Source organism: Physeter macrocephalus, chromosome 19 (genome assembly GCF_002837175.3).
Source record: "Physeter macrocephalus isolate SW-GA chromosome 19, ASM283717v5, whole genome shotgun sequence".
In the NCBI taxonomy this organism is placed as follows: domain Eukaryota; kingdom Metazoa; phylum Chordata; class Mammalia; order Artiodactyla; family Physeteridae; genus Physeter; species Physeter macrocephalus.
In genome coordinates this window covers 87,789,727-87,814,314 of record NC_041232.1, presented here as the reverse complement: position 1 = coordinate 87,814,314, position 24,588 = coordinate 87,789,727, and the positions used below count along the sequence as shown (strand labels likewise).

Below are 24,588 nucleotides of genomic sequence, written 5' to 3'. Positions count from 1 at the left end.
CCCTAACAAGAGTGGAAAGCCAGCACCCTTAACGAGACCCAACTTACTTGGAATTGGACGTGGTGTCCTAACATCCCCTCAAGTTCAAATGTATCAGCTAATGGTGTGGATTCACCACCTCGCGGCTACCGTCAGAGGGGAGCTGGGACTCAGCGCCGGACGCCTGTGACCCCGGGAGCCTGCTTTTATCACTAGAGTAACGTGGCAAGCCACAAAGAAGGTTCTGGTGGGCAACAGTGAAAGCGGCGTGTCCCCTCACTGGGGGGGACACTGAAGTCCTGCTAGGAAGTCCTCCCACCTTGACGGTCTGGCAGCATCACCTGGCCTCGCCTGCAGTGACCGTAACCCTGAGCAGCCACCGAGCCCCTACACTGATGTCCATAAAAAGCTTGTTTCCCCTTCATGTCTGTGAGGCAGCATTTAGGGAAACACTTCTGGAGCCACTGGAAATAAGGAAACACACAATCTACTAAAATTATAATTATTCGCAATCGCCTCCTGTAGCTTTTGGATCTTTATCCTATTCTGCTTCACTGAATGAGGATGGTTTCACCATCTTAGGATATTAAACCAAAAAGTTTTTCTTCTACTTGTAATATTCACAATGATATTTTTATCATGATAATAATGCTTTATATATGTCTCACATCTATATCTTATTATCAAATAAAATATTATATTATCAAATATAACGTTTGCTATTTTATTTTATACTACATTGTTGAGCTAGCTTTATTTCTGCCCTGATTATAGAAGTAATACAGGCATTTTCTGTTTTTTTTCAATGGATTTAAAAGATCGTAATCTCAGATTTCCCTGGTGGCGCAGTGGTCAAGAATCCGCCTGCCAAGGCAGGGGATACGGGTTCATTCCTGGTCCGGGAAGATCCCACATGCCGCGGAGCAACTAAGCCCGTGCACCAGAACTACTGAGCCTGAGCTCTAGAGCCCACGAGCCACAACTACTGAGCCCACGTGCCACAACTACTGAAGCCCACGCGCCTAGAGCCCGTGCTCCGCAACGAGAAGCCACTGCAATGAGAAGCCCGCGTGCAGCAACAAAGAGGAGCCCCCGCTCGACGCAACTAGAGGAAGCCCGAGCGCAGCAACGAAGACCCAGTGCAGCCAAAATAAATTAAATTAAAAAAAAATCTTCATCTCATCAAATTCTTACAATAACACCATCAAATCCAAAGATTTACGTGACTTACCCAACACCACTGGGACTGGTTAGAGGTTAGCTGGGCGAGTCAACCTGATAATGCCTAATCTGATTCCTTCTCCGTTACAACATATGGCTACAGCTTTAAAAATCAGAGTCGGTAACTTCAGGTTATCGACTGTAAACCTAAATTTAATTGGGGGTCCGTGGACTTTGTTCTCAGTGTTGGAAGGTTCTTTTTTTTTTAAATTAAATTAAATTAAATTAATTTATTTTTTATACAGCAGGTTCTTACTACTTATCTATTTTATACACATTAGTGTATATATGTCAATCAGTGCTGGAAGGTTGCGAGGTCACCATGGTTTGTGTGTGGCGAGCTGGGCATGTCTTCCACCCAGGGGAGCATGTTTTCTATGCTACAGAGATATGCTTTCATAAAAAAACATGATAAATTTAAAACTTCTTTCAGGAATGTTTAACCGTCCCGGAGCAGTTCTGGGCTGCGTGAATGAAGCCTGCGCAGCTCAGGGAAGTGGACTTCTACCTCAGTAGCGTCACCGTGACAACAGCACGCGGGTCTCAGGGACAGAAACACACTGCAGATCGCTTTCAGAGAAAATTCTGAAGTCCACGGCAGGAAGAGATGTGGGCATTCCGAGGAGCTCCTGGTCAGGGCTCCAGGTCCCTAACGGCTCGAATGCTGCACCTGCTCCAGGAGGACAGGGAGCTGGCCCCGCCCAGTGCGCGATGCTGGCCGGGAGCCCCCGCTCCAAGCATCCTTCACCCAGAAAGAGGGAGCCCTCAGCCACGGTTCTGAGTCCACAGAAGTTCCACAGACGGTTATGAGCACCCTTCGCAATTATAATTCTACGCGTGATATCAGAGCTGCACCGCAAACATTCGAGCAAACGCCGTTTTCCCCTTTGATGCCTAACTGGGGCCGCACCTTGGTGAGGTCTTTGTACAGCTCTGGGTACAGCATTGCCATCTCGGGCTTCACGTCTTGGTCCAGCACCAGGGAGAAGACAGGGAACATGGTGTAGACCGTCGCATACCTGGAGGAGAGCAGGGAGGTTACACGGGGGACCCGCTCCACCGAGAGCACACCTCGGAACCAGAGGCCAAAGGTCAAGCCCTAAACAGAGCAAAACCAAGTAGGCAACCAAGCACGACTTGTCCTAAAACGGAATACTTAGCCACAGTACAGGAGCAAGAGGTCTACAAGCCACAAATGCTGACAGGCACAGCAGTATCCTTTATTTCTTGTTTTAATTAAAGCTTTTATTTTGAGATCGCTGCAGAAGTGAGTACAGTTACCAGGAGTAACACAGAGAGATCACGGGGACAGGCAGCAGCATCTCCAAAACTGCAGCCAATCTCCAGCGGGACGCCGACACTCGCATGGTCCAGACGCGGCATCCACGCCCACCAGGGCCCCCTGAAGCCTGCTTCTCTCCCAGCCCCTCTGAACCCCTGGCAACTGTCCTCCATCTTATAACTTTTGTCACTTCAAGGTGACACGCACGCACCACACAGCAGGTGACCCTGGGGTCCGGCTTGTCGTTCAGCCCCTGTCCCTGGAGGGTCAGCCAGGTGTGGCCATACGACAGGCCGTCCTCTGGTTGCTGAGGCGCGTTCGTGGTTGTGGACAGAGCAGCTCTGCACCCCGGTCGTTCTCTGAAGTGCACCTGGGTCGTTCCCAGTGTCCGGTTATTACAAATAAAGCTGCTATAAACATCCACTGCACAGGTTTTTTGTAAAAGTAAGTTGCACTTATTTCAGACACGGGTGCCACCTGGGATCGTATGTCCACAAGTGCAGGCACTGGGTCACAGGGCAGCTGTACGTTTAGTTTTATAAGAAACTGCCAAACTGCTTTCCAGAGCGGCTGCACCAGTTTACATCCCTGCCAGCATGTATGAGGGATCCGGATGCTGAATCCTCACCATAATTCGGTGCTGTCACATGTGTTTCAGCCATTCTGACAGGCGTGGAGGGGCAGCTCGCCGCGGTTCAAACATGCATTTCCTGGTGGTTGATGACACCGGCCGCCCCGCCACGGGCCCGTCTGCCGCCCCCGCGCCCCCCTGAGTGCCTCGCTCAAGCCTCCCGTCTGCCGCCCGGTGTCAGCCCGCACTTTGAGGGCTCCAGATTCTCTACCTACAGGTTCAACCTCTGACTTCTGCATCAGGTGCAACAAGCACATGCTCTTTTCTTTCCCCTAAGTCTCTAATTGCTGTTGTTAGTCCCCTTAGGACTCGGGGGGCTGAAAGGGCCAAGGAAGCCAGGCAGAGCCCGGCCCACGTTCCCCGGAGCCAGCCGACGCACGAGGACCAAGCTGCATGTGCACCCGGCCCAGGGACCCTCCTGCACCGGGGTTCACGCGTGTCACAGCGCACGCCCGAGGAGCCTCTATTTTCGTAGAGAGCGTCGATGAGAACCCTTGTTATTGTGCCAGAAACTCCTCCGGCTTTTCAACCAAATTACAAACATCATCACCACCCCTTTTATCAGTTGATTCTGCTGAGGGCAGTTGCCAGCGTGCGCCTGGCTGGCTTCCTCCAGGGTCCCAGCGCAGACCCCCCTCCCCCCAGCAGCCCCCAGGCTGGGCCGCCCGCGGGGACCTCACATCTGCTGCTTCCCTGGCTGAGCCTTCGCGCCCTCCCCCCACCCCGCCCGACACCCCCCCCCCCCCGGGGCGGTAGGGATGTGGCACGGTGGATCTCACCGCAAATGCAGGAGGAGCAGGCTTTGGAGGGGAGGGCTGCTGGGCCGTACGCTTAATCGTATGAAAACCCGACCAACTGTCTTCTGGGCTCGTTTCACCGTGGTGAGCTCCAGCCAGGAGCCGTCAGTCCCGGGAGCCCCAGCTTCCTGCTGACACTTAGCGGGGTCTGTCTTAACCTGGCCTCCAAGTGGGGTTAAAATTTCCATTTCCTGTAACTAATGATGTTAATATATTTTCATGTGCTTATTGGCTATTCTTACATCTTCTTTTGTGATGTACGTTCAAACCTTTAGCCTTTTCTTAAAAAACTGAGTTGTTTGGAGATCATGAAACATTCTGGGTACAGAGCTCTTATCAGATATACGTACAGAAAAGACTGTTTCCCAGCCTGCCTTTTCATTTGATTAATATTGTCTTCAGAAGAGCGGAGGCTTAATTTTGACGGAGTCCATCTTGTCAATTTCTCCTGTAACAGTCACGCATTCTGCGCCTAAGGAATCTTTGCCCCCCAAGGTTCCAGGGATCCCAGCTGTGAATTCTGCCAGCTTCCCTGGTCTCCGGCATCAGGGCCTGGTGGCCACCGTCTGAAAGCAGCCCTTCCCTGTACCTCTCCCTGTCTTCCAGTCGCGTGGGCTGGGAGGACAGGGCGTCTCCTGTCGCTCCGTGGTGCCCCTCGGTGACGGGCTGCCAGCCCACCTCCTCCATCACTCGCCCACGCTCCCTGCCTGCAGCTGAGGACTCTTCCTCGGATGTCACGTGCCCTCCTGGCACCCCGTGAAGACGCATCCGGTAGTTTTCTCACGTGCATCCTCGGGCTCCCCACTGAAATCCCCTGCGAGGATGCAGACCTGTGATGGCCCGCGGGTGCCTCCGGGGAGCCGTGGCCATCACGAGAGGGACACCTCAGCTAGGGCAGACCTGCGTGTCTCCAAGGATGCTGCCTGAACACGGGACGCCGGCAGCTGTCGGGCAAGGGAGGGCTTTGGCTCGACCACGTGGAGCAGGTCTCGCAGAACCCTGGGTGTGCTGACGCCCGTGAACGCGGAGTGGGGCCAGGATGCACGCTGCTTCCCCAAAGGACCTGCCGAGGGGGGCGTGTGGAGGGAGGGCACAGCCCCTCCCAGGACCTCGGGTATGTGGGCAGACGCAAGCGCAGGCGAAGTGAGGGGAGCGGGCCACGTGCCGCCAGCTGGGCTCCAGGGAGCACCGGGGCGGCCTCGGCACGAGCTTCCTTCCGTGAAGTAACCAGCAGTGCGGGTGCCTCACCTGGGTCACCAGTCCCTAGGAAGCTAATGAAATGAACTCGGATAAAAACCGTACACAGGTGGAATGGAATTCTATCCACCGTCCTGTAGTTTCTAGAGCCAGTTATTCCATCATGGAAGGTCAGTAATTTGGTCTGGTTAGATTTTATTTGATAAAAACATCACATTGCTTCCTGCCCAGTTCTTTATATCTGTTTTCTAGGTGAGGGCAAAACTGTTTTATTATTTATTTTTGAAGAAGCTTAACTTAGAAGCATCTCCCTCCGTTCTGCCAAATCCAAGGAACTAATGCCTCAGAGAATTACAGGCGCCTTGTTTATAAGTGATGGACGTGCAGAGAAACTTTAAATAAGACTTTCAGTGAAGTCTGATAACAAATAGGAGCTTTAAACATAATGCGTGCTTATGCTGACAGGGCTCAGGCTGCAGAGGGGAAATGAAATCAGGCCTAGAGTTGTAATTTCATGAACTCAGGCAGTTATTATTTAAGGAGTAGTCACCACTGCCCCTTAAAATTTCCTTTTAAAGTTTCAAATCCGTACTTTGAAAAATGGAAAGTGAGAATGGTTATGCTTTTCTTTGGCCTCCAAGGAAGAAATGCACTGGACAAACTGAAGACGTAACCAGCATTACTGTGCCAGTTCTATGCTATTTAGAGTAATTAATGTGATAATTATTGCAAAGACTTAAGCAACCAACGGAAAAATGTAAAAAAATGGGCAGCTTTCTGTACCTTTAGGCTTTCCCTCTCTTTGAAGGACTCTAGGAACTCCTGCTGCGATTAACAGCAGGCTGCCCGAACAGGCGCATGGCCAGCCGGGCAGCCAGTCGCGGTGGAGCCTTTATCCTGACCTGGGCCTGGGGCCGGGGGCGGGGCAGTGCTTCCCCTCCGCCTCCAGGGACCTGGGAAGGGTCCGCATGAGTTCCCTGGGGAAGGATACGCTCTAATTTCCACAAGAACCTCACCTGTTCAACAGCTCAAGCCACACAGGAGCCAGGGGAGGAGGGGAGAAACGATGGAGAAGCGGGGCGAGGGGGACAGGGGTCCAGCCCCTGCGGCTCCTGGGTGGCAAGCCGGGCGTTCAGGGATGCGTCCACGTGGCAGGAGAGCGGCACCTTCACCGCACACCCCGCCACTGCCCCGGCCCCCCGCTGCCGAGCTCAGCGCCCTGTCCTCTTCGGTCCCTCTTCCTGGAAAGCTCTCCTGCGCCCACACCCCAGGCTCGGCCCGCCCCTCGCCAGCCTCCCGCCGCCCTCCCGCCTGCCCTGCACCCCCAGACACCCCCCGAGCCGGTCCCACCAGGTCCCCAGTTCCCTCTGACGTCCACTCTGGAGACACGGGTGTGCGGAGGCGGCGGACACCCTTGGCCCGGGGGGAGGAGGCCAGGACACAGGGCAGGAGGCCGAGGGAGCCCCATCGCTCGCGACGGGACCTCGCCCGCCCAGCCTCGCCCTGATATCAGCCCACGTCGCGCCCCCGACGCCTCTCGCTGAAATCCCCGGGATTCTCGGAGTTCAGGGAGCCGCCAGGCGACACGCACGTAACCGCGCCCTTGAACCGGGCTCCACGGGGTGCGGGAACCCGCTGGCTTGTCCTCGGCCGACCTGGGAAGACGCTGCGGCCGGGAGAGGGCACGCAGCCCCTCCGGGCGCCGGGCCTCGCTCTTCTCCTTGTGGCACGGGGGCCGCACCCCCGTGTGCTAGGGATGTGGGGGCACAGGACGGAGCTCCGGACGGCGCCGGGACACGTGTGCTCGCTGCTGCGCCCTTACCACGCGGTGGAGAGGCCCGGCCCCGCGGGTGAGGGGCTTCGCGGAGGACAGAAGCCGCGCAGGGTGTCCACCGCGCGGCGGCCGCCATGCTGACTCTACCTGCGGGCGCGGTCACGGAGGACGAGGAGAGGAAACTCCGGTCTACTCTCGTCTGACACAGGCCTCCCGCTTCGTAGCTCCGGCAGCGCCACGAGCACAGCCTTCGCCACGGGCCCCGGGCCGCCGCTCTGCGGACGGCCTTCCCAGCTGCCGGGCGGGCGCCCTGAGGATGAGCTTCGTTACCGCGGGAGGCCTTACGGAGTCTGTCCCGGAATGTGAGGTCCCGTGCCAGCACCATCCGTTCCCGAAGTCTCTGCTGCCACCTTCACGCCGCCGTCAGGATTAACCGTGTCCGGCCAGGAGGGCGCAGGCTTCAGGAAGGGGCTCCCCAGCCTGGGGGCGACCCAGTCAGCCCCCGCCCCCGCCCCCGCCCCCCCATGATGCCGCCGAGGGCTGGAGAAAGTCCCGGCTCCGACACAGCTCCCGACCCAGGCGCGCTGCCCCACGTAACAGAAACTCCACGAGAACACGTAACAGCGGGGCCGTAGGAGGGACAAGCGGACACGCGCTGCCTCTGGGCGCCCCGGCCCGTGGCTCCGTACACCAGTCGATTCGTCCTCAGGCTGAGCGTGTGGGAGCCACGCAAGCAACGCCCTGCACGGGCTCCCGCGCTACCAGCCCGCCCGGCGCGCCCCTGCCGCGTCTGCGCGTGACGGGCCCACTTACCCCACCATGAGGAATCCCTGGTACAGGGGGACGGAGGCAAAGTAGAAGACGGAGGAAAACACGGCCTGGAGGGAGGAGAGCAGCGCCCGTCACTCACGGCCGGCCGACACGCACGCAGGCCGCGAGGCACCAGGGGCCCCGCGGGGCCCCGCACGGCCCCTCCGGACGCCGCACCTGCATCGTGGAGATGATGAGGCCGCGGTGCATGACGAACTGGCTGAGCGCCGCCGACCGCTTGTAGCTGCTGCGCCCGTGCACCGTGAGCAGGCGGCCGGTGTGCCTGAACTGCGGGACGGAGAAGTCGGCCGCCAGCGAGGCCTGCCGGCCCTCCTGCGACCAAGGCAGAGGGGCCGGCTCAGGGCCGGACAGGGGCGCAGCGCGGGCCCCGCCCCGGGAGCCGCCCGCCAGCGCCCTGGGAGGACCTGGCCCGGCACCGACGGCGTCACGGAGACTAAGCAGGGACCGGGGCATCTTCAAGACAGTGCTCGGAACCGGCCACCCGGCCGAGCGGCTGCGGGTTCAGCACTGTGGCCTGGTTCACAAAGCAGAGGGGCCCGGGATCCAGCTTGCGACCAGGTCTCTCTGGGTGTTTTCACGTGAGCGCAGGAGGCAGACCACAGCTCCCGACCGGCCGGGAGACCCGGACGTCCGAGCGTGGGCCGCGTGTGCGGGGCCGAGAGAGGTTGGCGGGGATCCGGGGAGCGGCCCAGGCCCAGCCCCGCACGGCTCGGGGACCGGGGAAGCACCCGAGTCCCGGCAGGACGCGCCTGTCCTCTACTTTCCCTCGTGGAGCTGCTCCCGCAGCGCGTGGGTCCGCCTCCCCCCGGCCCCGGCCACGTGTGTGAGCGGGCTGCCCAGGGGCCTGGCGGGGACAAGGGACAGACGTACCTTCCCCTCGATCCCGATCCCGCAGTCCGCTGCCTGGATCATGCTCACGTCGTTCCCTCCGTCACCTGGAAGCACGGAACACGGACGTGAAGTGGGAGCCTGCGAGAGGCCGCCTTTCCTCGCCAACCAGCGGACGGGGTTCCAACGCCCGGGAAGACGGGGGCGGGGGGGGGGATGCGCCGGGCGGGCGGGAGGGAGACGGGCGCACGTCCCCGCGCGTTTGGTGTCAGGCCCCAGCTCCCCGGACGCGCGCACTCACCGACGGCACACGTGCGCCGGCCCGTGTGCTGCCGCAGCAGCTTGACGATGCGGGCCTTCTGGGTGGGAGCGCAGCGGCAGCAGACCACGGCCGGGCACTGGCAGGCCAGCTCTGCGAACTCGCGCTCGTAGTACTTCAGGCAGACCTGCGGGCGGCGGGAGCGAGGCCGCGGTTCAGGGCCCGGACAGGCGGACGGACGACGGACGGACGGAGCCCGCACGCCGGCGGGGGGCCGGGCTCGCGCGACTGAGGGAAGGAGGGCTCCGGGGAAGCCCCGGACGAGCCCGTCTGCCTTCGGGCGATGCCAGCACCACCTTGCAGGGTTGGCTGAAAAGGTCTCTGGTCTTTAGCACACGACGCCCTCAGCGACGATCCTCAGCTCCCCATCTTGGGGGGAAATAAAACCCCCAGCGCGGCCTGAAGTCTGTGGGGTCCCGTTGCTGAGCCGGACACCCCGAGAGTCACCCCAGGACGAAGGACAGGAGTCAGAGATGAGGGTCCTGAGCCCCCAGGGCGCCGACAGCACATCCGCCCGCAGGGGACCCGTGCGGGCGCCCGTGCCCCGCGTGAAGGGGTCGAGACGCAGCCCAGGCCCTCGGCCACCTAAAACCTGGGCGCTGAGCGAAAACCCGCGTTCACGGCAGGTGCTCAGCAGGAAACAGACGGACACAGCATCCCCGCCGAGGGGAGTAACCACTGCAGGACCCAGAAACAGAAACAGCGGACGCTGCCTTTGGGGAGCCGGCGGGGAGTGGGGATGTGCTCTCCAACCTGCGGTTTCTCTGGGGCCGACTGGCTGCCAGGAACAACACGGGGATTGGGGGCACGGAAGCAGCAAAAAGATTTCAACGAAAACACACTCACAAAAGCGTGTTTAACACAAGTAGCTACTTTTGCTCCCTCCCCGAGTCCCAACTATAGAGAGGTTTTAAAAAAGACATCGACCTACAAGGAGGGGCCGGGATGGAGGGGAAATCCGCAAAACGTTCTGGGCGCTGGAAAGCAGACAGCCACGTGCACGTGGCTTGGCTGCTGTGAGCAACCTGAAGCCGGCGGTGGGAACAGCCGAGAACACGCGAGGCCCAGGCCCCTCAACCCCCCTCACCTGCACCCAGGGGGCAGGGGGCCGGGGGGGAAATGGAGCCCTTCTGCCCCGGAGAGGCCGGCCTCACCCTCTGGACGAGGGGTGGGAGGTGGAGCGAAGAGACAGAAGCCGGGAAAGGAAAGGGGGCTCGAAGGCCGGCTCAGGCCCAAATCAGTGCCGCCAGAGTTGGGAAGGAGGGGACAGTCATCCTTCGTCCCCCAGAGCCAAGAAAGTGTGATCCGTGGACAGGGACTGGACCGCGCTCCTTGGCACCATCAAGAGGGCGCCGCGCTGGGCAGGGGCTGGGGCTCAGGGAGCCCGGGACCGGCGGGCGCTGGACCGACTCAGCGGCCGGAGGGAGGGCCGAGCCCGGGGGGGCCAGACACCGCGGGCTCCGGGGAGACCGACGGGCAGGTCGCACAGCACCAGGCACCACGAAAGCAGGCGACCCAACCGTGAGTGCACAGCGCTGCGGGGATGGGGGTGCGCCGAGCCGGCGAGGGGTCCCGGGTCCCGCACACGGAGCGGGAGGGACGGGAGCAGAACTCAGGAGCCCGCGGCAGCCGCGCAGCCGCCGCGGTGCAGACAGAGAAATGCAAACGTGAGGCCGGAGCCGAGCCAGCGAGTCGGACAGTCAGCCAGGGGCCCGCGCGGCGTCTATAAAACAACACACACGCAGTGAACACGAGCGAGGCTGGGGGCGTCCCCGGGGTCAGCTCGTGGGGACGGCGCGGTGGGGAGCGGGGGCGCCCTCCAAGTCCTCCATCCCGGGCACGGGCGGGTGGGAGCGCTGCCGTCGGCCCCCACTGTCCAGGCCCCGTGGTCCCGGTGGCTCCGCGGAAGCAGCTGCGCAGTCGGGACGCGTGGCCCTGGCAATGCCCGAGGCGGGAGAGCCAGCCGGACACGGCGCCATCTGCACGCACGTGGCCACAGAGGGCGCGCCGTCCCCGCTGCTCCTGACGTCCCGTCCACCCCCCCAGCCCCACCCCCCGGCCAGGCTGGCCTCAGTGGCCACACTGACTGGGTCACCAGAGGCTGCACTGCTCTGCCCAGACCTCTGGAAACATCTGAGAGAACCGCGGGCCAAAGCTGCAGGGGGAGGGGCCCCCAGCACACCCCCCACCCGGCGGCTCCGGCCATCGCGACCCTGGTGCCGAGTGAGGAGAGGGGGCTGGACCCGAGCGGGCCGCCCAGCCCCACGCGGGGCCTCCAGGAGCAGAGGGTCCTGGGTCCCAGGGCCGCTGCTGGAAACACGCGTTTGGATAAACCGAGATCACGGCTACCAGAGCCAGGCTCCAAGGCGGCCACGCCAGGAACGAAGAGCAGGCCTCCAAGCACCCGAAGAGTTTTGAACGAGCCCAAGACAGACCAGCGCCAAAGCCTTAAGGACCAAGTTCTCACTGCGACATGGCCCTGGCCTCTTCTCAGGCTCCACCCGCACACATCACTGCTGTGAGCAGAGACGTCAAAACCAGTGGAGAGGGCAACGCAGGCTGATAAACACATGGGACTGAGGAAGCCCACAGTCCACCAGACAGACAGGGCCCAGCCTCATCTCCAGGGAGAAGGACAGACAGACAGAGAGACACCTGCTAGGTCAGGGCCCAGCCTCACCTCCAAGGAGTCCCCGGATATGACCAGTGCACAGTCATGCTTCCTTCGAAAGGCATTCAGCTCCAAATGGGCTTCTCCCCGACTGGTTACCTCCATAAAAGGGGAAAAGTACCCAATTACAATGCTATTTAAGTCACACGGACAAACAAGCCCTGATACACAAATCACAGATCTTTCGACACTTCTAAGACCGGAAGGTGCTTTACACAGGAAATTCTATAACAAACTGCTCTTTCAAATTTCTTCTACGGTGCTGGGAATAAATACCTACTTATTTAACACGAATTGCTTTCCAACGTGTGGCAACTCAAGGCAGGAAACGTACACTGTAAAGTGCAGGGCAAGTACCACAATTACAGTAAGACAAAGTGAACAGAGGAGCTGGCTTGTCAAGAAAGAGGGACAAACGCCCCCCCCCCCGCCCACTGCCCGCCATGAGCTAACAGGCGCCTTTGCGTAGCTGGGGAAGACAACTGGCTTGTCTCAATATACGCGGGTAAGAGAGCCTGAGGACCACGAACTGAAAGTCTCTCTACTTGCACAGGGCCGTGGGGCCGGGGAGAGTGTTAACGCCAGGGATGCCGTCAACACACCTGAGCATCAGCCCGAGGAAGCTGAGCTCCTCGTGGCCACACAGCAGGGAGCGACGGAATGACCGAAAATCAAGGTTGCACTTAAAGACGCCTCTTTTCCTAACATGCCAAGTGATACAAAATGCTTTTATAAAATTGTTTCTGTTGTCTCTACCATGGGTTTCAACTTATTCTATTAGTCCAAGCAAACTGAGTTATCTGGAGGATTGAACGATGGAAAAGAGTAAAATCAAGCCATAATCTCGAAATATCGTTAATTTTTGAATGAAAGTATTTCAGAAACCAACATAGTAGTTTTTGACATTCTTTCTGTGGAGATTTTATGGGGCATAAAAGAAATGATACATTACAGGACTGAAATAAAAAGCTTCATGGGTCCAGATTAATCAATCCAGACTCATCTTTAAATAGGTAGGTTTTATTGTGGAAATTTTATTTGTGGGGCTATAACACTGCAAAGTCAACAAAAATTGATCCGAAGTTTTATCAGAATCATTAATAATTTAATTGCAAATAGTAGTCTGCAGGGCCTAATTTGTGATTCTGATGCTTCGAAATAAACTACGTTTACATGTAAATTATATTCAAGTCACTATTTCTGTAGGTGCAAGGGCTTCATTTGGAACAGAGACACACAACGTCTGTTCAGCTGCCATCAATCAAGACCCAAGAAACTTTTATTTTCTGTTTGAAGCAAATTTCATCATAACTAATAGATACAGTAAACACACAAATTTCGATCATTTCTATTAATTTTCTTTGATCTGATTGAGGAAGATCATTTAATCTAAAGATGGTAGTAGATTAAAAACACATTTCTACTTTGTATTTAAAGCTTGTTTCACAAAAGCAGCTTCTGGACCACATGTATTGTGTCTAACTTATAGACAAACGTAATTTTTTTTTTTTTTGGCTGCACCGCGCAGCTTGTGGGACCTCAGTTCCCCGACCAGGGATGGAACCTGGGGCCCTGGCAGTGACAGTGCCAAGTCCTAACCACTGGCCCTCCAGGGAATTCCCAGACAAACGTAATTTTTTATCAATATACACTTTTATAAATTGAACAGAAAATGACTGCAGTATGTCTATTTTAAAGTAGATATTGAGTCGTTAATAATTCTAATAGTACAACAGAAAAATACTCTTGAATTTAGACCTTGCTTCACTCTATCAAAAGCAGCTTCTTGATCACGTTTAATATATGTAACTAATAGAAATCTATTTTTAACATGCTTTTATAAACTGGGCAAGAAACTTACTTCGCTTTTAAAATAGTATCTATTAATTAATAAATAACTGCGTATACATTCTCACAAAACCAATAAGTTTCAATTCAAAACATTTAAAATTCAAAGCGATGTGGACGTACACTTACCGGCCTGAAAACATGCGTGTCCTGCGTTCGAGACACCAGGTGAGAACTCTTGGCGATGCACGTGGCCGTCTCCAGTTTATCACCCGTCAGCATCCATATCTAGGAAACAGTTTCAGCTGGTGAACCCCAACTCTATCACGTGTTCATCTCTGAAAAGCGTCTGCCCTTGAAAAGATATTTGCACATCCGTGTTTTCAGCATCGCTATTCACAACGGCCAAAATATGAAGCAACGCATGAGTCCATGGATGGATGACGGAGAAACCAAATGTGGTCCATCCATACAATGAATATTAAAAAAGGCAGGGGGTTCTGACAGGTGCAACAACTATGCTGAGTGAAACGAACCAGTCACAAAAGGACAAACACTGCATGACTCCACCTGCGTGAGGCCCCCAGAGGGGTCAGACTCGTAGAGACAGGGAGTAGATGGTGGGTGCCAGGGCTGCGGGAGGGGGAGGGGGAGCTAGCGTTTCACGGGCACAGAGTTTCAGTTTTACAGCATAAAGAGTTAAGGCAGGTGGAGGGTGCTGGTTGTTACACGACGGTGTGAATGTGCTCGGCGCCACTGCCCCGTGCACTTAAAAATGGCGACGATGGTAAACTCTATTACAGCATGTGCACATTTTACCACAATAAAAGTCTCTGCCCACTTGCTTAACGGAAACAGGTAAGAGCAAAGTGACGTTTAGACACAGCAGCAGAGCCGAGGCAGGTGAGCGACTGGGGCTCAGGAGGACGCCTGAGTATGTCAGAAGGCCACGTCTACACGGCCTCGCAGGCCAAGCAAACAGGCCCAGGGACCACAGGCCGAGGGCTTTTGCAGAGTTAGGGGGCCCCTGAAACCCTTGTTCTCACTTGTGTGAGTTTTTCGGTTGAAAACTGAGGTTCAAAATGGGTAAACGGGCAATAGTTAACCCGAAAGTTGTTTCGTATCCAGTAAGTCATGTCAAATAACACCACTTAAAAAAATATGTATCTTTTAAATCTAGCCCTTTTATTTTACTTTATTTTTATTTGTTATTATTATTATTTTTTTTTGGCCACGCCGCATGGCTCGTGGGATCTCAGTTCCCAGACCAGGGAATGAACTCGGGCCACGGCAGTGAAAGCCCGGAATCCTAACCACTAGGCCACCAGGGAACCCCCGGACACCACTTTTACTTAAAAATATCAAACACATGCACATATTGTATGTGTAAATATCCCTAGACTGAAAAGAGAGCAAAATCAGGACACTTTATACATAACAGGATGGTTTACATATCTTTTCTATAACAGCAGCGATTTCTCGCTATCATCTGAATTTTTCAGATGTAGCATATGTATCATACATAAATATGCATTTTGGGGAAGAGGAAACAAAAAACCTACACGGTATACTGGTTCTCTGCTTAGGCACAATCTACCGGTGGCTCTTTTCAGTGTCTGAGGGTTTGTGTTTTTTATTTATCTTACACATTAATATTCACTTTACCGAGCCTGGATCTAAGACAACGACATGTCACCGTGACAAAGGGGGGGGCAATTAACGCCACAGAACAAGGAGTCCTGCTGCTGACAACTCAGGGACAAGGGTGGCCTCGCCGAGCGCCACCTCTCAGGCTCAGAGGACGGGCTGAAAACACATCCTTGAACTGTAACGGGACGAAAGAGTCTGCTTCTCCTGACGGAACATGAAAAGGAAAAAGGGCAGAACCCCAGCAAGTCTTACTGACTTCAGAGCTTAGCAAGCAGCTAATACAAGCACCCAAATCTTTACACAAGAAACGTGCACGCCTCGGCTGTGCTGACAACCCAGCAGCGACACCCAAGAGCGAGACTGATGGGAGCTCGTGAAAAATCACAGTGGAATGAGCAGGCCGTCTGCCTCTAGTCAATCATGTTTCTCCACACAAGCGTGTGGTCGCACAGGCTTAGATCGGGTCACCGTTCTGAGTCTGAACTGCTCTCTTCCACTCTGACTATAGCACCTGGACAGCACACGCAGACGCCAGCGGCCGCCCCTGCCTCGGCCGTGAACGGGTGGGGAGGCTCCGACACCTGCCCCGCCCAGAGGCCTGGACGGCAGGGGCCCCCTGGCTGCGCCCGTCACAGAGCCCTCATCCAAACGTGCTGAGCTTCTGACATTTTCCTCCAGTTCTCTCTCTGCTCCAGTTAGACACAAGTATTTCTTTTAAAAAGCAAGCTGTACTTTTTTCATTCTCAGTCCTTGAGGCAGCACTGAAATGCATTTCCTCAGCCATCTGTAACTGAACTTCAGCTTCAGTGAGAGCACAGGTAAGTAAGGCAAGAAAGCAGTTTCCTGAAAACGAAAACTTGCACCACAACGTGCTCATCTCCCCTGGACCCGAAGAGGGCAAACCGTCAGAAAAAGACAGGTCAGTAGGTCAGGCAGGGAGCATCATGCAGTCTACGGGGAGAACCTCCCACGCGGATAAAAGGCTGCCGTGGGGAGCAGTCGGGCCGGGACAGGCCTCCGGCTGCTGTGAGGTCGCCCGCGGCCGCGCAGGCAGCCGAGGAGGACTCGGCGCCGCGAAGGCGGGCGCAGAGCCGCCCGAGGCGCTGCGTCTGCGCGACGGGCGGGGCGGGGCTCCGCGGGACACGCAGGGACCTCCGCTCCCCAAGGCCCCCACGCCCTCCGCCTCGGGCGGGTTTCACGGGACCGCCTCCAGGGGGCGTCCGCTCCCCCGCGGTACCTTGAGGCCCGCGTTGCGCAGCATCTCCAGCGTGGGCCTCACGTCCGCCTGCAGCTGGTCCTCCACCCCCGTCAGGCACAGCAGCTCCATCTCCCGCTCCAGGCTCTCCACCACGGCGGCCACCTTGAGCGTCCTGTCGTGGACGCTCAGCTTGGCCTGGTTGTAGCGGTTCTGAGGACAGGCGGGCGGGGCGGTGAGTCGCGCAGGACTGGCCGAGGCGGGGACACGCGCGGCGCCGCCCCGTGCACAGCGTCTCCCCGAGGCCACGGCCACGGCGGGGCCGGCCGCTCACCTCGAAGTCCTGGTACTGCTCCTCCGTCAGCGCCCTCTTGGCCACCACGAGGGTGCGCAGGCCTTCGCGGGCCATGTTGCCGCACTGCAAGAGAGACGCAGGTGACACGCGGCCCGGCCGGCCCGCGGCCTCGGCCACCGCCCTCCGCCAGCTCCTCCCGCCAGAACCACACCCCGCGGGAGGGCGGGGGCGGCCGGGCCCGGCCGACGCGGGGTCCCTGCGCCTCCCGACCGCCCGCCGGCTGGGACGCGGGGGACAACGGGCACGGCTCTGCCCCGTAACTACGGGAGCGGGACGCGCTGCACGTGTGCGCGACACAGGCCGCACGAGCCGTGCAGGCGGCCGTCACGGCCACCGAGGGAGCCGGGGCTCGGAGCGTCCGACCGCCGCCCTTCGGAATCAGCGATACCAGGGGGACTTGTGCCCGGCCCGGGGACACCCTTCCACGCGCGTCCATCCCGCGCGTCCATCCCGCCCGGCCCCGTCCGTTCAAGGGCAGAGGCCCCTGTTCCCGCGTAACGGCACCTTCCTCTGACAAAGCTCGTTCACTGCACTTGGTAACGTCCGCAGGCACGTCCGCAGGATAAACCATCCCGAGTCTCTGGGGTTCCTTTCTAATCCTCCGGGGAGACCTGATCTGTCGCCCGCTGTCACACACCAGAACGTGTGCGGAGAGGTCCCCGCTCGCGCGCCAGCCCCGCACTCGCCGCGGCCTGCGGATCCTGGGGCCCGGCGGGCGACGCCACGGTGCCCCTTCATACCGCCCTGCTCCCCAGTCCTAGCTCCGTCTCGTTTCTAACAAACGCACACCTGGGGGCAAAGAGGGGGGCCTGCGCGGAGCGGAAGGGGCCGGCCCCTCGGCTCGCGGGCATCGCGTCCACACAGAGGATGGGCTCACACTGCAGGCTTTACAAAATCGCCCTTTCCGCCGCATGACGGACAGCGTAGGTGTGTTTTGTTTTTCTAGTATTTGGGGAACACACGTTGATAACCAAGAATCCAGCTTGGGAGCTTCTGTGACACAGAACAGCCCCCGGTAAACTCAGGCTCTGAGTACCTGCTGGCTTTTGAATAACGTGAAAGGCTTTCCCCACGACAAGGGTATTAAGAACAAAGACTGGGGTGGGAGGGTGTTGAAAGATTTATCCATGGGAGAAACTACAATGTTGGAAATAAATGCACAAAGGATTTTTAATAAAGTTATCTTTGTGAAAAACAGTCTGACATTATCTGTCTGTTGCAAGACATTTCTCGATTTGACCTCATAAAGGTAAATAAATTAAACAAGGATTTTATAATTAATTGCACATCATTATGACCCGAAGTAATTTTTACGGCATTTTACTAGGTCTTCAGGGAGTTTAATTTATTCATGTCCCTGATTAAATCCAGTGCCTGAAGGAGCTATTGATTCGTATCGCCAGTACCGTCGTGGACGTGGGCTGTGGCCCCCGGACTGACAGACAGACTCCCGGCCCGAAGGGGGGTGGACACGCTTGAGTCCCACCGACAACATGCACACAGTGAAGGGGGTCGTGCTCATAAAGTCAGCGGTTTTACTCTGAAATCTAAGTTTTTACAAATACATAAATGTAAACAACAAATAAGCTCAGGAAGCTAAATACAAATCGTATTTGTTCAGGGAGAATTTGATGAAAATATCGGATCGGTTATATTTGGATCTTATCTCGACGTTTAAAGTGAATCCTATGTACGTATTAGAATTAAATTCTAACTAAAATATCCTGGTAAATAATTTAGGTTACAAAATAAATATCATGTTAAAATATAACTCTGGTTATATGCACGATACCATTTCAGAATATTTTAGTGAATGATTAGGGACGCTTTCTATTCTTTCACCAAAATAAACAAAATATTCTTCATAAGGACCCACTTGCACACATCTACACGTATTCACACAGAAACCAAAAATAGTAGTTGTTCACACAGAAAGTACAGTATTTATAATTTACAGGTACTCCTATCCTCGCTGCTTTATGAACCGGCGGCGTCTGGTGTGAAACCTCGCATCTTGATTCACTCCCGTGACGCCAGCAAGTACCTACGAGTCGGAGAAAGGATGCCATGCTGCCGGCACTGCCCTGAGTTTCGTAAAAACATCTGCACAACGTGAGACAGCTCATACCTCCTCCTCCAGCCAATCATTATACTGGACGACGGTGGACATGGCAACGTCGGCACCTTTCATATAGAACGTGATCTCTGCCGTGGACTCGTCCTGTAACAAGACAGTGAACACAGACATGTTGAGGCCACGCTGCGGCTACCGGGGGGCTGCTCTAACGGGAACGCACCGGGAGGGCAATTCTCCGTGAACCCGCTCCCCTGGGTGAGTTACTCAGACACCTTCTAGGCAGGGCTGTGTCCTCCCTAGATGCTCAGGCCACCAGGAACCGAGAGCATAATTGTGGCTCTCAAGATGCTGTGCTGACCGTTTTGAAATAAAATCTGTAAATGAATATACGCCTTGGACTGCAAGGTAAATTCTCTCAAATTTCCAGAGCTTGAGTGAATAAGCTTCCTAGTTTAGCCAACTTCGAAGATGTATTTGTGGTATTCGCTACAAAAAATTTAACAGGGGTATATTTTAGCAACTTTATGGTCATAAATCATTCTTCAGGTAAACTCTTTGGCTGCTCCTGCTGTGGAAAACAAAGCAGCTCGAGCTGATTTCAAAAACTCATGAACATCTTCTACTTATTCTGCCTCAGCCGTCTTAGGAAAGTTGTTTCAAATCATGACTATTAGAGCCACACCAGCTTCTCAGCATAAATGATCAGTTTGGACTTTATTATTACAAAACACTGTGACGAGCGTAAAGCCCTGGAGTGAGCCCTCAGAGACCGCTGCAGTGTCCTCACGGTGACCAGAGCAGGCACCCAGCTCGGGGACGGAGGCCAGCGCACCCTGACGATGACCCCCATCCGCTTGCTCTCCGAGGTGAAGGGGAAGGTCTGCAGGATGCAGTAGGTCAGGATCTGGCCGCTGGGGGTCCTCAGCTGCATGGACGTGAGGTCTCTGTTGACCAGGGTGAGGCCGACGCTCTCCGTCCACTGCACCAGGGCCACCTGCGGGAGACCAGCGAGACGTGAGGCCACTCGCTCCCCGGGAAGGGGGCATCAGGCCAGCGGTCAGTGAGCTCGCCGAGATGCCACCAAGAGACGAAACTGACCACGTCCAGGCCCTGCTGTTGCTGAGGCCGCGTCTAGTATTCGTTACAGGGAAGCGATACGCAGCGAGACAGAGGACCTTGGTCTTACCGTCTAAGATAAAGGCCATTGGTGAGCACACTTGTGTTGCAATTTGCGTTACCAGCCGCCTACAGCCAGGGTTTAAAATCTACGAGGAGCGCCCGCCGGGCTGGACGGCTCGGAGAGCAGGCGGGGCCGGGCTCGAGGACGCCCGCGACAGTGACGCCCTGAATCCCTCGTGTGTCTCAATCACAGACCAACTGGCGACTGGGGGCTCCACGGCCAGCACGTCTGCGGGGAGGGCAGGCCCGGGCGCCAAGCCCGACTCCGACAGTTGCAAGCCCCGTGACCTGGTCCTTTGCGTACTCACCCGCCCGTTCTGTGGAAGATGTATTTGCAAACTGTTCTAAGGGGAAACGATCAGAGGAGGCTCCCGGGCATGCGGCAAGGACTCAAAAATAGAAAGTATTCTTACAATCATTTATTATTTAAACGTAAAAATCTTAAGTGGGAAAATAATTTTTAAAGTTCACCATTTATGAATAGTAATTTTTATGACAATAAAGCGTTTTCAGAAAAAAATTCAGTTTGTCTTCAAATGCAACCTCACTGCAAGAAATTCATGATGTGCTGCCCCCGCCGTGCAGGTGAGGACCCCGCGGCCGGCGGCAGTGGCTCCTTCCCCCTGGGGCTCTGGGCCTCTCCTGACCCTGGCGCCTCGCCCTCACCTGCACTTCCTTTCACCACCTGTGCTTTTAGCGTTTGACCTGGGGTTCTGAGAAATCATATCACTCGAGAGCATCTTAAATTCTGTCTAGCGTGCAGATGTTACTGTTCTCTCCTAGTCATTCCTGAAAACGCCCGTCTGACGAGATCCTCAGCAGCCCGGGTGCCGAGCTGAGACTGCTCAGGTCGGAGTCCTCGAGCTGCCGTGTACCGGCTCCTTGAACCTGGGTGACAGGCTGCACCCCTAAGGCCCGGTCTCCTCGTCAATAAGACGGTGACGACCTCCCGGGGTCGTGCTGAGGTCTGCCCCACCCGTGGGGCTCTGGCACGTTGATGATCAAGTCGATGTCAGGGTTTCACCCTCCACCGTTTCTCACGTCAGCCATTTAGGCGGAGCGGGAATCACTTTAAAAATGAGGTTTTCCAAGTAATTTCCCACAAATGTAACTGCGAAAAAGTCCCGACAAGCCTGTCAAGGGTCTGACAACGTGGGGTGGGCCGCACGCTGCGGGTGGACAGGGCGTCCGAAGACAGCAAGGCGAAAAAGCCAGCGCGAGACGCTTTCTGGGGCTGCAGGGGCGCCCCGTGGGGCGGGGATGCCCTGGGGCACAGCCGAGGGTGACACTTAAGTCGCCTGTGCCAGTCCCTTGGTGCCTGGTTCCCCACACACTCCCACATGGCTTCCCTGAAAGGGGTCCAGGACAGATGGCACCCAGCCTCTCCCGCAAAGGGTGACTTTAGTTCCCAAACATTTTCTAGGATTTTGCAAAGGACCTAAACAGACAAGCGGGACTACTGTTTCAGAATAGTAAAGACACATATGTTTTTATACGGTTTTAAATTACAATTTCGTCTTATTTTATACGTAGTCAATGCATCAGAATTCACCTTATAAAAACTTCTGGTATTTTAAAAAGTGTACATGGTAGCATCGGCCTGTGATAAACAGGTTACGGCAACTTCGGAGAAGCAGGAGTGGGAGTGAGGGTCACGCTGAGGGGGGGTCCTGGGGCCCCGGACTTGCAGCTGGTGTCTCGAGGGAGCCCTGCGCCGACCAGGCCCAGGATGCGCGTCCATCGACCGCCAGCAAACAGCCCCGGCTCGAGCCCAGCCCCCAAGCCCAGGGGGGCCAGGCCAGCTCGGGAGTGAGAGCCCACCCTGGACAGAGAAGGCAGAGCCAAAGGAAGGACGTCCTCCCTGCAGCAGGGGCCCTCTCCTCAGAGGACAGGACAGACCGACGCAGCACCAGACAGCCCGACAGCCCAGCGGCTGAGGCCGCAGCGGGGCCGCCCGCGGTGGACGCTCCCGCCCCGCTGCCCAAGGGGACACTGGCTGTGGCCACCGTCCCGCCCGGCAGCGGGGCATCACAGCCAGTCCACGAGGCCACAACCGGGGTCTCCACGAGACACGTGAGCGCAGAGGGCTCTGAAGGCCGGGCCCCCGCCGGACTCCTGATCCCCGTGCCAGTGTCCCCTGAAACGGCTTCTGCCCAGCCCCAGTCCTGGTTTGCTGGCAGCAGTGGAGACGCCTGTCAATACTCCTGACGCCGGAGTCCAGCTGCTGGCTTACAGGGCGGATGACATCAGCTTTCTAGGGGCCCTGACAGCTCTGGGGTCCCACGGACGCATTAAATGTGACACAGTGAGTCACCGTGGAGCTCGAATTAGAAGCCGCAGGCCCTGGCTTTCCAGCCCATTACTAGGATACTGAAGCAGGCCGGGATCCTAACATGACGCCACGAAGATACAACTGTACTATAATTTAGAGCGTCAGTGATATACTCCAAATTATAGCACTGAAAGACACCTGGACGTCAGCACGTCGAGAGGGGCAAGTCAACAACTCTGCAACCCCAGTGCAAATGTAAAACGAAAGTGAAACTCCATACACTATTTCTATACGACGTCTCTGTGTCTGCAGATGACCCAAGACCCCAAGGCTCGTTTTCGGTTTACACAGTGAAAGGTTACTATTACATTCTGACCTGTAAATTGTATCTTCCCGCGAACACCCTCTCATCTCACTGGGTCCCGCTGCAGTCAGGGCCCGAGTTTCTCTATTTGGTGACTCACACCTGTTTATTGTTTAGTTTATGCTTGGTTTCATAATCCACTGGGGGTAGCGACGTATCAGAGAAGTCCGCTGGGCTTCTGCTGCCTAGCCCAGCATCTGTACAGCTGTTCCTAGTCAGTAAGCATGTTGAGGTTTCGCTATATAATGCCAGCCAGGAGAAGAGCACTGAAACACTCAACGCGATGGACGCTTCGATTACTCTGCGAATGTCAGTTGCTTAGCGCTGGGCAGGATTCTCTCTGGTGATGTAAAATTTAACATTTCTGAACAGACTTATACGCCAGCAGCCACGAAGGGGGGATGCGAACATGCAGAACTGCCCGCCACGCGCTCGGCACCTCAGTGGAGGCCGCCACGATGCCCGCGGCGACCGGAGGGTCCCCTTGCGGCTTTGAGCTTTGCCACCCGGCCCTGGAGTGCAGCGGGGCTGGGGGAAAGCGGGTCGGGATTCGGGCTGTTCCCTCTGTACGTCTGAAATAAATTAGAGGTGTTCTTTTCAGAAGGCTCTGAGGGGTCACTTACATCCAGTGATACTGAACGTCGAAATCAGAGGAAGGAAAATTTCTAAGGAACGGGCAGTTTGACTCTATTTTCTTCCTGAGGACGTTTAAGCGATTAGAGCAAACACACGTCCTGAAAGCATGACGCCGCGCCTACAGCAAAATGAACAGCACCGCCGCCGAGGGCGGAGACTCGCCAGGCGGTCAGAACACAGTGAGGAGTGCAGGCTCTGCCGGCCAAGGCCTCCCTGGCGCCCCGCGCAGACCCGCTGAGCTCAGTCCACTCGGAGCCCCCCGTGACGGAGCCGACCGTCCAGAGACGGAGCTGGACAGCAGCGAGGCGAGCCTGCGAATGGCCTCGGGGCGACCCCGCCGGCCGCCAGGGCCTCTGCGGCCACACGCCACCAGCCGTCCTCCAGCCCCCCAAACCCCCGCTCTCTCCGCTGCGGCTCCCCCTCCCTCCACGCTGACGTGTCCCCCACGCGGGCCTCCAGCAGCCCCGAGACCCCCAACACCTGCTGTGCTCACTGCTCTACCCTCAGGAACCAGCACAAGACATTTCTCGAATCAGCGAGAACTGAATCCAATCACGGATTTAAGGTGATGTAACAGTGGGAAGTTCAACGGGACACTGAAGACAGGCGTGAAAACACAGACGGAGTAGGTTTGGGGCGCAGGCTTGTGTGAGGCAGTCTCCTAGGCCCCGGGAAGAGATGAGGATGAAGCGCTAGGCCAGTGTGATCTGGGCTTCGAGCGTAAGAAACCTGATTCTCGCCCTGGGGTTACTACTTCACCGCTAACCATTTCCTGGCATGCAAAATGCCAGTCACCCGAACGAAGGGCAAAGGCTTTGCTCCTTTATGGCTTTGCACAGTCAACATTCACATCTGTTTCTGGTGATGCAGTTGTTCAAATCGTTTGCTTCGGTTTAAACAGAGTGATCGTTTTCTCATGATGGAGTTTTGGGAGTTCTTTATCTATGTTGGTTACCAGTCATTTATCAGATATGTATTTTGCAAACATATCCTACAAATCTGTGGCTTGTCTTCATTTTCTTAACAATGTCTTTCGAAGAACGTAGGATTTTTACCTTTAAGTCTAGTTTATCAGTTTTTTTCTTTTACAATTTGTACTGCTTGTGACCTACAGAATCGTTGCCTAACTAACTCGAGCCTACAACCGTTTTCTTCTAGAAATTTTATACTTTTGGTTTTTCATTTAGGTCTATGACCAATTTGAGTTAATTTCTGTAAGAGTGAGAGAGATTAGTTTAGGCTCTTTTTGCATATGGCTGTTCAAATGTTCTGGGTCCCCTAGAGAAATGGAAATAAAAACAAGAATAAACAAATGGGACCTAATGAAACTTAAAAGCTTTTGCACAGCAAAAGAAACCATAAACAAGACGAAAAGACAACCGTCAGAATGGGAGAAAATATTTGCAAATGAAGCAACTGACAAAGGATTAATCTCCAAAATTTACAAGCAGCTCATGCAGCTCAATATCAAAAAAAAACAAACAACCCAATCCAAAAATGGGCCGAAGACCTAAACAGACATTTCTCCAAAGAAGATATACA

General features: G+C 55.8%; 1 protein-coding gene across 15 annotated transcripts in view; it reads right to left on the bottom strand.

The window, feature by feature from the left end:
- The window catches only part of ATP9B (ATPase phospholipid transporting 9B (putative)), a 224,623-nt gene that overhangs the window by 6,455 nt on the left and 193,580 nt on the right, over positions 1 to 24,588 (bottom strand). For 13 of the 15 annotated variants that reach the window (XR_008615993.1, XR_008615992.1, XR_008615994.1 and 10 more), the window contains 11 exons: positions 19,428 to 19,589; positions 18,647 to 18,739; positions 16,498 to 16,581; positions 16,206 to 16,376; positions 13,508 to 13,606; positions 11,540 to 11,629; positions 8,842 to 8,986; positions 8,583 to 8,647; positions 7,869 to 8,024; positions 7,695 to 7,759; positions 2,111 to 2,219 (listed from right to left, as the gene is read on the bottom strand). Coding sequence is in view for 12 of the 15 variants with exons in the window: in XM_055080638.1 (XP_054936613.1) it covers positions 2,111 to 2,219; positions 7,695 to 7,759; positions 7,869 to 8,024; positions 8,583 to 8,647; positions 8,842 to 8,986; positions 11,540 to 11,629; positions 13,508 to 13,606; positions 16,206 to 16,376; positions 16,498 to 16,581; positions 18,647 to 18,739; positions 19,428 to 19,589 (1,239 nt within the window). In the remaining 3 variants the exon portion in view is untranslated. The remainder of the gene's footprint in view (positions 1 to 2,110; positions 2,220 to 7,694; positions 7,760 to 7,868; positions 8,025 to 8,582; positions 8,648 to 8,841; positions 8,987 to 11,539; positions 11,630 to 13,507; positions 13,607 to 16,205; positions 16,377 to 16,497; positions 16,582 to 18,646; positions 18,740 to 19,427; positions 19,590 to 24,588) is intronic. The other 2 variants (XM_055080636.1, XM_055080639.1) reach the window with 2 other exon arrangements.